Here is an 18,101-nt window from a genome sequence, read left to right on the forward strand (position 1 = left end):
AATAGGCTCGTTGACGAATGCCCTATTCTCATTGATGAGTATCATTCTTTGAATCATCGACGAATCCTTGTACTCGTCAACGAGTGCGCCTAGGTTGCGAGCAACTTTTTGAATTTTGAATTTGAACGATGTGATGGTTGGGTAATTGGAGGGAAACCTTTGAGAGACTCTTATATATGTCATTTTGGGCATGTATTGAGAGATAAAGTGGTCATTTGAGAAATGTATCGTGCACTTTGAAATTTCCTTAGTGAAATTCTTGTGTCATTATTTTCGTGAATGTAGGCTTTGTCGAACCACGTAAATTTTGTTATTGTTCTTATTGTTTATCATTTTCTGGATGTGTTTCACCCAGTCAAACTCGGGTGCTCGAGCTAACTTGACTAAACTCAAAGTGCCAGCCAAATTAATCCACCTCACTTTAAAAAATATATATGTTAGTTGAGTACCAAGCGGTTGACTTCCTGTCCTCTACCCTTTAGCATCTTATAGGCCACCATGTGCAAGTTACACATGAGATGATAAACTCAACACAATACACACATGTTAATTGGGTTCTGGGTTCTTTTACCTTGAGGCCTTGTTTGGAACATGAAAAACATTAAGGAAAGAAAAAAATATAAAGGAAAGTAAGAAAGAAAATAAAATTATGTATATCTACCAAATTAATGAAGGAAAATTTATTTTTGTGCATTATTAAGATTTTATTTTTCTTAATTTGTAATCAATAGAACACATTTTTTTTTTTGTTTTTTATAATAGTATTTGATATTAGAGAGAAAATGTAATAGAAAATAGGTAATCATCTTTTATTTTCTTTACATCTTGTCTCAACCAAAATTCTTAATCCAAACAGGACCTAAATGAAAATTTTAATTAATTAAATAAATAAAAATTTTTCTTTTTTCTTTTATAATACACAACACACACACACACACACACACACACACACAATATTCATGTTTTAATCTTTTGGTTTGACCAACCCGATGACTTTATTGAGTGATAACTGGTTTGAGTTTTACAACCATGAAAGTTATGGTCAAACAATTTTTAAGATATTTTTAGTATTTTAAAACTTCTCAAGAAACAAAGAAAATTTTATATTTCGAATTAGAGACTTTAAAATGCAACATTGCCATTAAAAAAAATTTCATATCATAGAACATGATTTTACATTTAGTAATAATTTAATTTTAATATTTACTTCTAAAAAAATTAGCTTTTAAAAATTTAAAAAATTTTAAGATAACAAATTTTGTGCTAATAAAATTAATTATTTTAATTTGAAGTTGAAAAAGATTTTCATATTTAAAAATTCTAAAATAAAATATGGACCCCACATGGCAATTTTTTTTCGATTTAGATATAAAAAATATCATATAATGGAATTTTGTATTTTATAGTGAAAAATTATATAGAAAGACAAAATTTTCGTTGAAATATATAAAACATTAAAATGCACATTCTGATGCGGCAGAGATTACAATTTGTGAAATCGGAGGGTCAAATAGCAAATAGAAAAATTTTACGGCAGGTTTTACATTTTATCGTATTATAAAAAAATTGTGCCCAAAGCCCTAAAGCCCCGTCTTCTCTGCTGGCTACCCTGGCTTTGTTTGCTTAAGCCCTACCCTTTCTCCTCCTCTCGTCAGCGATGAAGCTCGTCAGGTCTCTTCCCTCTTCTCTCTCTCTCTCTCTCTCTCTCTCTCTCTCTCTTTGTTACGCTATTTTGTTGTCTTACATTTGAATATGAAATGAGCAGGTTTTTGATGAAGTTGAACAACGAGACTGTGTCTATTGAGCTCAAGAACGGAACTGTTGTTAACGGCACCATTACAGGTTTCTTCCTCAACTTTAATCGAACGAATTCTTACTGACCGGTGTTCTGCTTTGGTTGAGGAAAAAACAGAATGAAAAGATGTTAAATCTCTACTCTTATGTTTTTTTTTGGCTATGGTTTATGTGAACTGATTTGTCGACTCTGCTAAGCCACGTAGCTGGACTAGGCTTAGTTGGGCGGACGATTCTGTTTTCCTAAGTTTGAAGATCTTGGATCGTAATTTTTTTTAAATCTATGTTTAAATTACAAAAAGTTAGGGTTCACTGTACTTGGGTTCTCTCAGTTATCTATGTGTATGCTTGCACATTTGTAGGTATTTGGACCCTGGTGTGCAGTAGTTCCACGTTTAATGTGGGATTCGGTTGATATTATTGGTATAGATCTTAGATTATCATTTTCTCCATAATTTGAGCTATTAAAATTGTTGGTTCTGCAATTGAATTGTTTGGAAGTAAAATGTGGAGAAGTAGGGAACCTGTGCCATTGTTTTGATATGCGTTTTTGGTTTGGATGGGTAAGAGGAGTGAATACATTGGTAAGCTTAATAATATTGGTTCACTAGTGCTTTATTTATTTATTCATTTTACCAGGGTTTTCTTGGGTGCCTGGTAGCTATATTTATTTTAGTGCGGACTACTAATACCCTCTAAACTAATATATAGTTTCTGAAGATGATGCATGGCAACTAGCACCCTCAAACATGCACATGGAGTGAAAAGCAACAAAGCCTTCATCCTTTATTCCAAGTTTGATCTACTGGAGTTTAAATTTACTGTTTTTTTGTCTCTTCTCCCAAGTCCCCACTGCCATTTTTTTTCCCGAATCTAAGATTGCAGCTCTTGGCATCAAAAGGGAACCTGACTTAGAATCTACCTCAGATCCCCCCTTTGTTTATATGAAGAAAATTTATTGAGTGAAATATTATAATCCACAAGAGGGGGTCTCCAGACCAAAAAAAAAAAGGTCAAGAAACCCTTCTTCTTTCCTCTCACCTGTTTCATAGTGGGTAATGGCAAGAGGGTTCAGTTTTGGGAGGATGCTTGGGCTGGTGAGAGATTATTGGAGATGATGGTGCTTCGTTTTTTGAAGATTTCCACTCATCACGATTTACCTATCAGCTCTTTCTTTTATGTGTAGAAGGATCTCTTTCTTGGGATTTCCATTTTTATAGGAATTCTTATGAAAGAGAGGTTGAAGAGCTCTCCACTGTGCTTAATGTTGTGTAGCCTTTTGTTTCTTAAAGGAATGATGAGTATTTTTTCCCCGGGGGGGGGGGGGTTTGGTGTTGTTCTTCAGTTTTTTCTCTATCCAATCTTTTTTCCCATCACCTCCTTCAAACTCTTCCTTCCAATCTTTTTCCCAGGTCATTTTCTTTTGAGCCACATCATTTGGAAGGCTAAGGTTTCTTTTAAGATTAGGACATTCATTTGGACTGTCTTTCTCAACATGTTTCATTTGCATGACCTATCATAATGCAAAAGACCCTATAAGGCCCTTTATCATAATATGTGCTCCATTTGTCATGAGTCCGATGAAACACACACACCACTAGGACTATACATGGTTTGGTGCGTTTCGGTTTTCGCTAGAACCGAAAACCGAACTGAAATTTTTGGTTTTGGGATTTCTGAACCGAAACCGAAACCGAAACCGAACCAAAATTATACTTTAATTGAAAACCGAAAATGTGGCGGTTCGGTTGCGGTTTTTCGGTTTTAAACTGATTTTTTTTACAAAAAAAATAACCTTTATTTTTCATAAAATTGTTGAAAATTTATTGAACATTTTAATTTTTTATAGGGACTCATAATTTTAACAAAATAAAATATGTTGGGCACTTTTAACAAAAATAACCTTTATTTTTCATAAAGTTCTTAAAAATTTATTGAGGATTTTTATTTTCTATAGTGGCTATATTGCATGCTATATTTTTACTAGCCATATTATATATATATATATATATATATATTATATAAATCGGTTTTTTGGTTTTTTTCAATTCGGTTTCAACATAAAACCGAAACTGAAACTGAAACTGAAACTGAAACCGAACTTTTTTATTTTTGAAAACCGCAACTGAAACCAGAAACCGAAAAACCGAACTGTTTATGGTTTCGGTTCGGTTTTGGTCCGGTTTTCGGTAATTTTTGTACACCCCTACACACCACTTTCTTCATTGCCAAGTGGCTTACTACCTTTAAAATGCCCTCTTCTATTGTTTTGATCAGTGTTTTAAAAGGTGTTATTGAGGTGTGCCTCGAGGCGATTTGGGCCTAAAACGCACTAAGGCGCAGGTAGAAATGTGTAAATCCTAAAAGGCGTACGCCTCAAGGGAGAAGGCGTACGCCTCTCCTGTAAATGCTCGCCTTTTACGCCTCAAATCTCAAGGCGTATGCATTTTGGGCTTCTCGGTTTAAAACATAAATTGAAAAAGAAAACCTAGAACCTCCCTCTCTGCCACGAAGCTTCTTCCCTTCTGCTCTCTCAATGAAGCCTCCAGCGAGTCCTCTCCTCGACGATAGCCGCTGCTCTCTCTCCAACGATTTCTCCAGCACCTCCTCTCTCTCCAACGACTCGATGGCTGCTTCCAACAATTCCTCCAAGCTTCTCGTTTCTCTCCGAGGAGTCAACGTTCCCTTCCTAACTCTTATCTGCCTCCTATGACTCTTTCTGACGTATTTTTCCCTTTGACGAACTCTTCGGAGCTGTTGTCTCTCTGCAGCGACCCTCTGCAGTCTCTTGCCTCTCTCCGCGACCCTCTTGTACTCTCTGCCGCTGTTGGCTGCAGCTGGCTTTTAGAAATTAGAGTTAAGACATTTTTAATTTGGATTTTTTACCATGACTTATGCTATTTTTTTAACTTATATTATTTGTGTTTGTTAGTTAAAACTTAAAATTGGCCTATATGATATTTAAAAATTATGTTTATATATTTTTCTCTATTATTCTAAAATTGTTTACATTTTTTTTATATATAAATTAATTTTATTTATTAATTATTTAAAAAAAAATACAATCTCAAAATGGTTATGCGTCAACGCCTTTAGGCTTACACCTCGCCTCACGGAGGGTAAAACGCCTCGCCTTACGCCTTTGCCTTTGCCTTTTAAAACACTGGTTTTGATGAAGCTTGGGTGGCTCTATGGGTGGTCGATTATGAGGAATTTCTTGCAAGTGATCTATTGGGTTTTGGCAAGTCCAAAAGGGGCAGGCTTTATGGAGATGTGTGTCTTTTGCCCCCTTGTGGACCTTTAGATTGAGATGAATTCTAGAATCTTAAAAGACCACACAGCCTCTCCTAGTTTTTTATGGAATAGAGTTGTGTTTCTTGCCTCTTTTTGGGCCCATTCTTTCAGGTTCTTCTGGGGCATATCGCTGCCTGACCTACAGAGGGTTTGGTAGGCAGTTATTTTGTAATTGTTTATAACTTTTCTTTTGTTTCTTTGGAGGACATCTTGATCTCCCGTGTTTGTACTTTGTTATTTTGTTAGTATATTTTCTCCTATCCAAAAAAAGCCTTCACGTCATAATTAATAGATCATGTTTAGTTATATAACACTCTTTGATTGTTTTTCCCAATATTTTGAGAGGCAAAGGCATGTGGCAAAGTGCAAACCTTTATTTACACTTATTTTTAAGCATCAAGAAAATTACAAATAAAATTTTTAAAAATGAAACTATAGTTTGTAAACTACTTGTTGGCCTTTGTGGGAAAACCTGAATTCAATAAGTGAATCATGTCTAGAGATAGTTATAACATTAAAAAATTCAAATTATTCCCTCGATTTAGGGTGCAATTCTCTATTATTTTGGAGAAGTGTAGGTTCAAGAGTTTTAGAGATCAATTTATATTAGGACCTTTTTCATTCAAATATGTGGTTGAAATTTTCTAACCAAATCTAACTTGAGTTTTACACACAAAATGTGTAAATTTTAACTAAAAAGGTGCAAAAGGTGTGTTTGTTGTATAAATTCTCAAGCCATAATGCATAATTTGCTGCCTTTTTGAGACTTGATATTTTTTATTGTGCCTTAGGGCACGTCTTATCTTGAGGCGAGCCTCAATTGGGCTTTGCCTCAATTGAGCCTTTTAAAACATTGTTGTTTCCATTTATATTTCCCACAAACCAACCTAATTTCTTGCTTGGTAGGGTTGGTCAATCAAGGATGCAGACCATCCGGCAAATCTTGAACTTCATTGCCTTTCTCACTAGTATTTTTTGGAGAGGAATTGGTAGTATACCATTTCCTTCTTGAGTGCTCTTTTGTTTCTTCTTTGCTTGACCAATAAATTTTTCTAAAGTAATTCTCTTCCTAAAAAATTGGAACTTCTTAATTTAACTACATGGTCCTTGACACATGGGAGATATGATGTGGACAGGAGTTTGTCCTACAACCATGAAGGGCACGAAATTTTTCCAAATCCAATAACAAACAGCTGCCATAGTCAAAATCACTGTCTAGCTCACTCTCCTCATTCGATACATTAGCGTAATACTTAGGATTAGTTTGGCCCCTTTATTGCTGATAAAAGAAACTTTTGAAAAGAAAGAAAAAAAAAAAAACAGGATCCTTTTTGGAATGTTTAGAATATCCAAAATGGCTGTCATTTTAAGAGATATAAATAATGTTTCTTTAAGTGTGTAATATAAAAAAAAAAATCTGGGATGCAAATTATGCAATGGAGTAGAATAGTCTGTTAGAGGGAAAAAAGAAGAAGCAAGCTTTAAGTTTTAAAAGCTTCAAATCTGCTTCTCAAAAAAGCAAGAGTTAGATATTAAAATCTTGAAAAACTGTTTACCTAATGCATTAGACATAACTTTTATTTCAAAAAGGAGAACTTCTTCGAAAAAGGGGCCAAACTCACCCTTAATCTCCTGGCCACAATTTCGGCCTTCATTCCCAAAACCACATCCTGAGCTAGTTGGGTAGTCGACACAAGTAAAATCCCATTGTTATTTCTCTTTAGTATTTTTTTTTTCTTTTCCGTCCAGAATTTTTGGTGGAGCCTATGCTCTTCTAAATACTTTGTGCAATTTAGCTTGATTTCATGGCCCTTACCTGAACAACTGACCAGAGCTTGTCGAAGAAGCCTGTCTGAGATTGCCTATTTGATCATCAATCCTTCCCTTCTAAAGAATTGGGCATTAGCATTTCCCACGTGTCAGGATGCGACCGAGTTAGACTTCTCTGATCCCAACTTCATCAATAAAACATGAGTTACCAAAACCCATTCCATCCTATGATTGTTGCAACCTCATATTGTCCACAATTTGCACATTGCCTGTCACTGTCAAGTGATCCCAAAGAATTTCCCCTTTGACAACCTCATTTGGGTGGTTCCAAACCTTGACTCTCATTTTTTTTCCCCAACCCTACTAGACCCAGAGGACCATCGAGAAAAATTCGTCAATTGTATTCTTTCACACCCCTGGAACAAAGATCAAATAACCCCTGCCATTCAACCTTAGTCCCACTTGATGAAATATGTCACAAATGTTGCTCTCCACCATTCATGTTGAACACCTAAATTTTCTCCTATCTACAAAATTTCTTAAACAAGCCCACATAAAACTTTCTACAAGCAGCAGCTGACAGCTACCTGTTTGTTTGCGTTGTTAGCTTTTCTTTTATTGTTGATTTTAACTGCTGTTGCAACAATTAAAAATTATATTTTCTGGTTTTTACTTGTGGCAACCAGTTCTAGAGTTCACTTTTGTGGATTAGATTATTGTGCACCTAATTTTTAAATGACAAGAACATAAAATAAAACTGCCAGTTGAATTTTAAAATAAAAAAATGTAAATATATCCAAAATATTAATATGAGTAGGAGAATTCAACACAAACAAATTTCCATTTTCTTGCAGTATTAAAGAATGAATTTGAAAATATAATTATTAAATAAAAAAATTATCAAGTAATTCTTATTTTTATATAATATCTTAATTTGTATTTTCTTGGTATTTTCATTGTTCTAATATTATAATAATATTTTTATTTCTAATGTTTGATTAAGGTCTAATAGTGATGCTGTTAAATTGCTTAGTACTTGTGAAAAATTTGTGGTGATTGGAAAGATGGTACTATAATTAATCTTTGTTAATTTCGAAGACAAAAATGAACATGCATTCAATAGGTTGTTGATTTATTTCTAATTTGGTGAATAACCACACATGTTTAAGATTTTAGTTTTTATTTATTTTTTTCATTATCATAATTTTTGACACAGTTGCTGGTTCCGAATGTCCCTTAGTTTCCTACTTTTGATTGTTGAATTTCTCTTTGAATGTCTCTGATATTTCAACTTGTCATTACCAAGGGATGCCAAATGATCTTTGAAATGATCAGAATATCCTTTCAATTGACTAGAATCCATTACTTGAATGATACTAGATTTTGTGGGATCATATAGAATATTTATATGCACTTTGAACCTTGAACCAATCCTTGTTTGCCAACCAGACATTTTTCTAACAAAATCCTGTTCTCTGTCATTTCTCATAGAATCCAGTTCACATGGATTCTTTCCCCAACTAGCGACGAGATCATTGCCGAATTTTTACATTTGAAAATGGACACAGTTTTTCAAAGAAATAGCCCAGTTGTTTCTGAAGAAGAATAGGAAACATGCCAAATATAAGTTGATTGAATAGTTGACACAGCTCACTCTGATTAAAAAACCTTCCACTTTATTCTCCATGTACAAGGAGATTTCATTTGGAATTTGTTTATTCTCCATGTACAAGGATCCACATGTTAATTCTACTTGATGAAGTTGGTCTTGATTATTCTTTGCCAACAATATATGTGTGTGTGTGTGTGAATCTGTTTTTTTCCCAACATGATGAAGAGAATTAATAGTATGCCAATGTATAGTGATGTCTCATCTCAAAAATGTTATTTGCACCAATACTTGAATAATGCTTCCTTCTATTAAATTTACCAACAAGTGTCTCTCTAACTACCAATGAATTAGTTAATTAATTAAACAAAATTTCCATTTTTGTGCATTTGATTTACTTATCCAAAAATAGTGCTGCTGCAGATGGAACAATCCAGTGTTTAGCAATAGATATTTTTCAATTTTAATCATTTCCTTTCTGGCAACTTTTCCCCAGGATTTGCCTCTCAAGTTGAAATTATGTAGACAATAAGACTATTCATGTGCCCATAAACACACACACACACACATAGAGGATTGTTTGATTAATCCGATTTATTCTACCTTACTTCTATGGGTATCTTTCTCTAATTTATTCATGCAGTCTTTGGTTGTAGGATGTCAGCTGTGTGCTTAAGAAATGAATCTCTGTTCATGTTACATTTTCAAAAATATTAAATGACAGTGGAGAATCTTTTCATTTCAACTCTATACAAAGGGATAATGGAATTAGTAATTTACCTTTCTATTTGCAAATTTAGCAAGTGTTACTGGTCAGAGCTGTACAATTTGTCAGGAGGAGTGTATTTATAAGTTTTTAAAGATTGTGTCTGAATTCTGCAAACCACAATGATTGAACTACGTATGTAACAAGTTAATGTGTTAATTTGAATTTAACATGTGGATGGATCATCATGGTTTTCACACGTTATTTAAGGAGACTTGGAGTATTTGTGATGTTGGAGGAAAGGTTTTAGTTTTATGAAGTTGAAGGGGATTAAACAGGTCTTAAAAAGTGGAACTTATGGGTGTTTGAAGATGTTAAGAGAAAAAAAGTGAGTATTTTTAGTGAATTGAGTTTGCTAGTTAGGAAAGAGATTGAGGAAGGTCTTTCAGAAGAGGAGGGAGCAAGGCAAGTGTTTTTGAAGAATGATTTTAGAGGATGTATTGTTGAATAAGGTAGGAGTTGGAGGCAAAAAACTTAGTTTAAATGGGTAAGGAATGGGGATTGTAGCTCAAAAATTTTTCATAAGGCAGCAAATGGGCTGAGTTGTAATTATATAAGAGAAATGGAGTTGAGAACGGGGAAATAGTGATTGAATTCTTTTTATCAGTAAAGAATCTTTATTAAAGACAAACTGGGCATCAAAAAGATGCCATTCAAGTACAGCGCAAGCAAACAAAAAACTAAACAAACACCAGTCACTAATATATCTAGGAAATCAAGAAAAATAGAGAGGTCCCTGATGGAGGACCGACCATCTGCATCCCCTAGGCCGTCCATTCAGCATATGTATTTTAGTGTAGGTTTAAAAAGGTTTAGGAAATAATGTGTATGGAGGACCTCTTTGTATTTTTTAGTGCCTTCCTTTAGTATTTTGTAATTATGTGTTTAGTTGGATCATATTTGTAAATATGTGTTAATTGTAGTAGTGATTTAAGTGCTGGACTTGCAAATTGATGTACAGTTATTGCTTTGAATCAAATTGCTGAAGTTTCTCTCTCTCTCTCTCTCTCTCTCTCTCTCTCTCTCCTGCAGGCTTCATCTTCTTCTTCCTTCATCATCCTTCTTCTTCTTCTTTCCCCAACTCTATTCTGTTTTGGTCTTCCTCCTCCTACTGCTGCTTCTTATTCTTCTTCTAATTCTCTCTCAATATCTAAATTTTCTCACTTGTCCTACATCAGTCCCTCTCAGGCAACCCACAATGCCAACTAGAAATCGTGGAAAACCAGTTATCTTTAACAGCCTGCAGAGAAGAAGCCATCCCATCGCAGGACCTTCTGTTTCTTTCTTTCCAAACTGCCCCAAGGAATAAGAGTAAGGGCTCTCCTTTTGAACTTGTTAGCACAGATCCCTTTCTCTTACTCTCAACCAACGCTGCAGTGACCCATTTCTGATTGATCAAGGAAATGGCCAAACTCCAGAGATTCCTGGTCCAGTAGCAGTGGAGAAGGATGTGATTTACAGATTCCACTTCTTTGATGCAAAGAAAACACCTATTCATGGTAGAGATGCCCTTTTTTTGAAAGCTGTCAAGAGTGAGGATCTTGCCCACTCCTAGGTGGAAGAAACCACCTTGGAAGGGGCTGAGTTTTCCAAATGGGCTTCCAAGGAAAAGAGCTGGTGCACTCCGTTGCACAGCTAAGGTGGTTAAAATGAGACTTGATTATGAAAGTTCCCTCCTTGCTCAGGGACCACTTGGGATTGTTGGAGGAGCCCTGGCTCTGAACATTGTAAAGGCTGCTGTAAAAATCAATTAGAGTATCAATTTCCTAGTCAAAAACATTTCTGATGGATGGAATGTTCCAAATGTTCCCATGGGTTGAGCATTCCGTGTGATGGCAAATGAGGGCATTTTTGTTGTAGGCAAGTCTTTTTAAGTAGATGAGAATGAAGCCCTAAGTTGGGAGTGACTGCATCAAACATCAGGCCAAAAAAATATATCTTCATCATTTCCCACGTCGATTATACAATATTTGCCTTATGTGACACGTTGAGGTTATTTAGCTACTATGTTCACAGAATGAATATAAGAAAAAAAAAGGGTTCTCCCACCTTTTTTTGATGAATTTACAGACACTAGTACCATAGTCGTGGGCTGTGCTTCTGGAGGCCCACCCGTTGTGATGAAGGCCATATTTAGAAGCAATAACTTCTTATGAGAAATGATTCTTATCTGACATGAACCTCCAGAGCCATTTACCCAAGAGTGCCTTATTAAAAAGGAGAAGGTATCTAAGACCAAGGCCTCATTTTGCATGGGTTGCTTAACAACCCTCGCCTCACAATATGATATTTGAATTTTTCTCTTGTGTTCCTCAAAAGGAATATTCTCTGGATGCCTTCCAATTGAGCGGCCACCGCACTAGGGATGGGAAACAAGGACATAAAATAAACTGGGAGGTTGACTAAGGTGCTTTTGACAAGAGTGAGTATACCACCCTTGGAGAGATATGTCCTTTTCCATCCAGTGAGTTTACTTGCAAATCTGCCAATTGTAGGATCCCAAACACCCTTTGCCTTTGAACTTGGCTCCCAAAGGCTGGCCAAGGTAAGAAATAGGGAAGCTTCTGAGGTTACATGCAAAAATTTTTGTGAGGAGGGGCCCAGGGCCACAAGGTCCCGTAGGAATAATAGCAAACTCTTGCTCAAATTCACCTTCAGGCCTGTGACTGCTTCAAACCCAAGAAGGATGCATCTAAGGTTAGGAATTTGAGCGGGATCACCTTCGTAGAAAATAATAGTATCGTCTGCAAAAAGGAGGTGGGAGACTAGAAATTATATGTGCTCTTTCTGATGTTGAGCTCCTTAAGAAGGCCACCTTCATTTGTCTTGATCATATGGCTCAAAACCTCCATAACCAAGATAAATAAGAGAGGGGGGGGGGGGGGATCTCCTTGCCTCAAACCACGAGATGATCTGAAAAATTCCATATGGCAGCCATTAATCAACATGGAGCAAGAAGCGGTGGGAATGCAATGACTGGTCCAATTGCACCAACCTTGCCCATCCTTTTGTCATAAGGCAGACAACTCCAATTCACATGGTCAAAGGCCTTTCCATATCCAGTTTATACACTAATCTGCTTTTTCCTCCCTTTAAACAGGGATCAACGACCTCATTCACAATAAGAGTAGCGTCCATGAATTTATCTGTCTATCACAAAGGCATGGTGGTGCTTCCCAACTACTTCTGAAATTGCCAATTTGAGCCTGGCAGCTAGAACTTTGGAGAGGAGTTTGTACAAGCTTCCGACCAGGCTGATGGGACGAAAATCTTTAATGCTTAGAGCCCCCGCTCTTTTAGGTTGATAGCTGAAGAGGATACTAATTTCTTTTGAAACTTGTTTACTGAGGAAGATTCAGTAAAACCAATGATATAGGGGTTGGAATGGAGTCCCATTGTGGACATGCCAATTATTGGTTGGAGAGGTCTTTTGGGGAGGAGGTCAGGGCTGTAGTCTAGAGAGGGATAAGGCTCTTGGGCTGGATGGTTTTAATATATATTTTTTCTAGGAATGTTGGGATGTGGTGGGGAAAGGATCTAATGAAAGTTTTTATGAGTTTGATGGTGATGAAAAATTGAGGAAGAATGTGAACTTGACTTTATTGCCTTAGTAACTAAGAAAAGCAGGTCCACCAAGTATTGGAGTTTCAGCCTATTTGTTTAGTATCTAGTGTGTATAAGATCATTGCAATGGTGCTTGCTAATAGGCTTGTGTCTTTAGTGATACCATTTCCCTTGCTCAAAGTGCATCTCTGTAAAAGGCAGATTGTGGATGCTATCTTGTTTGCAAATGTGGTGTTGGAGGATGTTCGTCATAGAAAGAAGAGAATTGTATTTAAACTGGACTTGATAGAGTTAACACTAACAATTTGCTGTGATATATGTCTTCAAAAGCCTTGTTTCCCAATGTGTCTCTTGTGCGGGAATAGTTTTGAGGATGCGTCGCATTTGTTCCTGCATTGTTCTGCTTGGGGCTTGTGGTGAAATGTGGGTTTGCCTGAAGTCAGGGGAGGAGCTCTTTACTATTTCTTTTACTGGTTTTGGGAAAGGTAAGGATGTAAAGAGATTGTGGAAATGTGCTCTTTGTGCTGTGTTATGGGAAACTTGATTTGAAAGGAATGCTGGAATTTTTTTCTGTAAAGTGATTATTAGTAAGGCTTCTTTGGGATAGGATAAAATATTTGGTTTCTCTTTGTGCCTATAGCGCAGGCTGTTTTAAGGGATGCTGTTTTTATGATGTCAACTGAGGCCGGGTGGGTCAATTAAATTGATGTTGGTATCTTTTCCCTTTTTCTTAACTGAATTCTAATTCTCCTTTATATCTGTTTCTCAGTGAAGCTTCCTTTTTCTGTCCAAAAAAATTTGTTAATTGAAGTAAACATGTTATAGATGATCTTAGCTGTTCTAGATGGGGTGATCACTACATAGATGGCCTTTTGACTTGTGTATTGTAATGTTATGGCCATATGGGCATTTCATAGTGCCCAAAAACCTAATTGTTTACATTTCACATGAACTGCTGCCTGGGTTGCTAAGGTGCAGTTGACTGTAAAACCCTAGTAAAAGTTGCATAGTTTCTAATGAACTGGCCTCTAATGAAATTATCTTCTCTAATTGCATGGTTTTTTCTTTGCTGGAGGTTCATTTGAGTAATATACAACCAAATGTAGAATATTTTAGTTGAATTTGAGTAGTAATTGTCAGATATTTTTTCATTTCTGTAACATTGCTAGGACAATCAATTTTTTTATGAACTCAATTCCATGTTTAGGCATTAACATGCATGTTTATGTACATAATCATATATTTATATGCATTAGTTTGTTTTATGTACACACAAAATTGTAAGTAGCTACTGTATCTTGTGTGTGTGCATGCATGTGAATGTGTGTGTTTCCATTATGTTATGTTTGGTTCATGGAATGTCTATATAGAAGAGTTTGATAGTTTACAGATTAAAGGAGTCCTTGTCATAAAAGAAATAACAATGCAAAAATTTTTATGAATCCATAATAGGGTTTAGACAAGGAATAACCATTCCCATATTTCACCATGGAAATATCTATACCATTTTGGATGGAACAACACAAACTTTTGCTCAAGTTACTTTTTTTTTTTTATCAATTGCATTGCTATGCAACAATTTTCATTACATTCTTATTTGTTTCATCTTGTTACAAGGAATAGGTCTTCTACAAACTAAACATAACCTTAGGCTTCTAATAATTTGAGCAATTCATGGTTTGAGTACTTTTGTGTGTGTGTAGTATCTTTTCTGATTTAAAAATGACTAGAATATTGTTCAATGGGTTTCTCTGTAATTGTAGTGCTAGTGAAATACAGTAATGGTGCTATCTAATTCTCCATCTCTACTAGCATTACATATGCCTTGCCTTTTTATTTTTTGGGCAAAAGACACTAACTCCCCAGAGGTTTCAAAAATCTTAGAGACCTCCTTTGAGGTTTCGAGAATTCCAAGAACCTCCCCTGAGGTTTGCCAAAAAGACACAAACCTCCCCCTGTATTTTGCTAAAAGACAGGTCTTTGGAGGGGAGGTTTGTGTCTTTTTGTTAAACCTCGGGGGAGGTTTGTGACATTTTTGAAATCTCAGGGGAGGTTTCTGGAATTTTTGAAACCTCAGGGGAGGTCCCTGTCTTTTTTCCAAACCTCAGGCGAGGTGAGTGTCTTTTGCCCCCTTTATTTATTTTTTATTTTTAGCAAACTCTTTCCTAGACTCCTATTCCTTTCCAGAAATAAGTATTATTCTTTTATTTTCCCCAACTTTAATTGGCATTGAAGGTGAACTGTGTCCTTGTTTTAATGGTCTCATATTGGTTGGTAGTGAATCAAAGTTAGCTTTCCATTTAATTATTAAATGCTGAGGTTTGTTCACGTGATAACTTAATTTGTTCTGAAAACTAGCCTTGAATTCTTTTCAGCTGTTCAATGGCCCCTCCATATGGTTCTTTTGGATTTCAGATAGCATTTAAAATCCTCTTCTTCTTTTTGGACCCAATTATCTATCACTGGACGAAAGTTGATTGTGTCTCGGTCATTTCTAACTTCCACAATCCCTCTTTGCACCCTTGGTCTTAAACTTCATGAAATTGTTGAACTTTTACTCAAAATTTCCTCTTTTCGCACCCCTTGAAATTGAAATGATTGTAATTTTATTCTAATAAAATTTCTGTTTGAAATTTCCATCAGTCATCCAAAATTAATCAAAATCATTAAATTTCCAAAGAGAGGTATCGGGAAGGATTTGAATGTTAACTTCAAGGCTTGAAATTTTATGCAAACTTGAATGTAGATATTAGTTGCAACATTTTTTTATTCGAACTCTTGTATCAAATAGCTATATTTGTGTAATTATAGCTGTCCAACCAATGTGTATGTTGACCCCACCCCTTGCTTTTTAGCTTGTCTGATCTCTTAATTTGGGTGCACTGAACATGGACTATAAAGGCCTCCATTAGTTTGTGAGAGAGTGAAGTGTCATGAGCTTATACAAGAATATTTTTTTTTTCCTTTCTTTCCCCCCTAACTAAGCATTGTTATCGCCTGAAATTCATTTGCATGCTCTTGTAGAAGCCTTGTAGGTAACTTTTTATATAATCTGTACATCTAGAGTAGAAGGTAATTAGAGGGACTTGTATGATGGATTTATATTTATGATCAAGTTGAAATTGCTTGTTTAGTCCACAAACACGGGCTTGTGAAAGGCTGAAAAATGTGGTCATGTGACATTTTCTGACTGGTGCTCATTATAGGAGTGGATATTAGCATGAACACACATCTGAAGACTGTGAAACTTACACTAAAGGGAAAAAATCCTGTAAATCTTGATCACCTGAGTGTTAGGGGAAACAATATACGGTATTACATCCTTCCTGACAGCATAAATCTCGAGACATTACTGGTGGAAGAAACACCCAGGGTCAAGCCCAAGAAGCCTACTGCTGGTACACCCAATAATCTTTGGCTGCAATTCCTTGCGTTTTGGAGTCATGTGCGTGTGGGTTTAGTGAAGTCTATGTCCTGTCAATATTATTTCATTTTTAATTTTATTTTGGTCATTTGTATCAATGCAGGGAGGCCTTTGGGGCGTGGTCGGGGCAGGGGCCGTGGTCGTGGACGTGGTCGAGGCCGTTAACTCATGTTTCTTTGGTTCCAATTTTTCTTTTTTGTGCTGGCTATGTACACACCTGTGTTGTAGTGAAAGACTTAATTGGAGATTAGTTACCCAGAAGAGCAAGGAAGGAAAGGGCTGATATTTTGCTAATGAAAATTTTTAGTAGCACGTGGCTAGTGGCTAGCCAGTGCTTTCTTAGTTAAATGCTTAGAATGAGAATGGAAGATGCTGCTTCTTGGTTCCTTATATTTCTATACGTTTTGTGTGTATTTTATGTAGGATTCTCCCATGCAGTTTTCTATTGATGATGAGTTGAGCAGCCATTTCATTCCATTTAGTTTATAATGAAGAGCCAATAATGAATTTGTGATGTCAAAATTGGAGAAACATAAACTTGCGTTTGGAAATATATATATTTGTGTGCGTGTGGGGCGCGCGTGCACGTGGGTGTGCGTGTGTGAGTGTGTGGGCCCATGTGTGTGGGTGGGTTCTGAAAACTATCGACCTTTTTGTAGTTATAAATATCACTCTTTCTGAGAATTTTATGATTTATATATGGAAGTAGAAAAATCTTTCATGTTTTTGTTAGTTTTATATAGATGTTGAAAAATTTTAAAATAAGGTACATTGGTAACTTTGGTGCTTTGATAATTAATTTTAAAATAAAATAAATATTATTTCAGTGGCTTTTATTTTTCATTTTAACTTTTAAAAATTTACAACAAAGGTTATTTTTTTTTTATTTTTAAATTTACAATATTTGTATGAAATTAATCAACAATAATAAAAGGCTGACACCATTTGCTTAGGAAATAGCTCTAATTTTTATTTATAATTTTTCAAATAATTATGAAAATATTATCTTGTTTTTCAATTTGTTTTTTAAATTTTTATAGGATAGTTGGAAAAAATCTTTTTATTATTTTCTTAATTTTTAACTCTTATTTTGCATATGGTTGGACTGTGATTTGTGTGATTAATGTATTGAGTTTCTTTCAAATCTATAAAAATCAAAACTCAAGTGCATGATTCTATTTACTATCTTGTATAATTTTTTGGAAAATTAGAGAAGAAGTTGTACTTTTTGTAATTTTTCTAATGTCCGCAAATAAAAAATAAAAAATTATTATGTACAACTAAACAAATTCTATATTTTGCATCTTTTTAATAGACTCTTGAAAATTTTAAAAATAATTTAAAATTTTTATAATTACTTGGAAAACTTAAAAATGCATAGTGGAAAATATTTTCCACAACTAAATGGGGCCCTTATTTCTTTTTTGATGAGTATAGAAGGACTACTTTGTTTTTTAATACTTTATTATTACATAGAAGCTGATTTTTTTTCTTTTCATATTATTTCCATGTTGCAACTGGCTTGTGATGCTCTCTGGGTCTAATCTTTGCACATATAGTTGGTCTTAAAATTGGGTAAAGGAGGAGGGTTGTGTTACATATTGATGGCCAATGTACAAATTATCAAATCTCTATGATATTGATATGTATCCTCATTGATTATTTGCTAAAGGCATCTCCTATGAGCAACGTATTGCACTTATACTATCTTAGTGTGGTAAAAAGTGGGCGAGTGTGAGTTAGATTGTTGCTTTGAAACAACACATTGTATCGATGTTCCAGTCTAATGTCAAGCATGTGAGGATTCTCACATTGTTATGGACTTGCGTAGGTAAAAAAGTTAGTTGAGGAGACTAGGATTAGTTTAGCGACTTGAAATA

At 35.3% G+C, this 18,101-nt stretch overlaps 1 protein-coding gene across 2 annotated transcripts; it reads left to right on the top strand.

Moving 5' to 3' along the window:
* The first annotated feature begins 1,475 nt into the window (after window positions 1-1,475).
* On the top strand, window positions 1,476-16,688 carry LOC131157091 (small nuclear ribonucleoprotein SmD1a). 2 transcript variants are annotated; one of them, XM_058110976.1, is made up of 4 exons: window positions 1,476-1,671; window positions 1,766-1,842; window positions 16,004-16,195; window positions 16,325-16,688. In XM_058110976.1, the coding sequence occupies exons 1-4, from the start codon at window positions 1,658-1,660 to the stop codon at window positions 16,384-16,386; spliced, it is 345 nt and encodes a 114-aa protein (XP_057966959.1). In that variant the 5' UTR covers window positions 1,476-1,657; the 3' UTR covers window positions 16,387-16,688. The 2 variants fall into 2 exon arrangements, with proteins under 2 accessions (XP_057966959.1, XP_057966958.1); XM_058110975.1 differs by having other exon boundaries at window positions 1,519-1,671; window positions 16,004-16,688.
* The last annotated feature ends 1,413 nt before the right edge of the window (window positions 16,689-18,101 follow it).

Source organism: Malania oleifera, chromosome 6 (genome assembly GCF_029873635.1).
Source record: "Malania oleifera isolate guangnan ecotype guangnan chromosome 6, ASM2987363v1, whole genome shotgun sequence".
Classification (NCBI taxonomy): Eukaryota; Viridiplantae; Streptophyta; class Magnoliopsida; order Santalales; family Ximeniaceae; genus Malania; species Malania oleifera.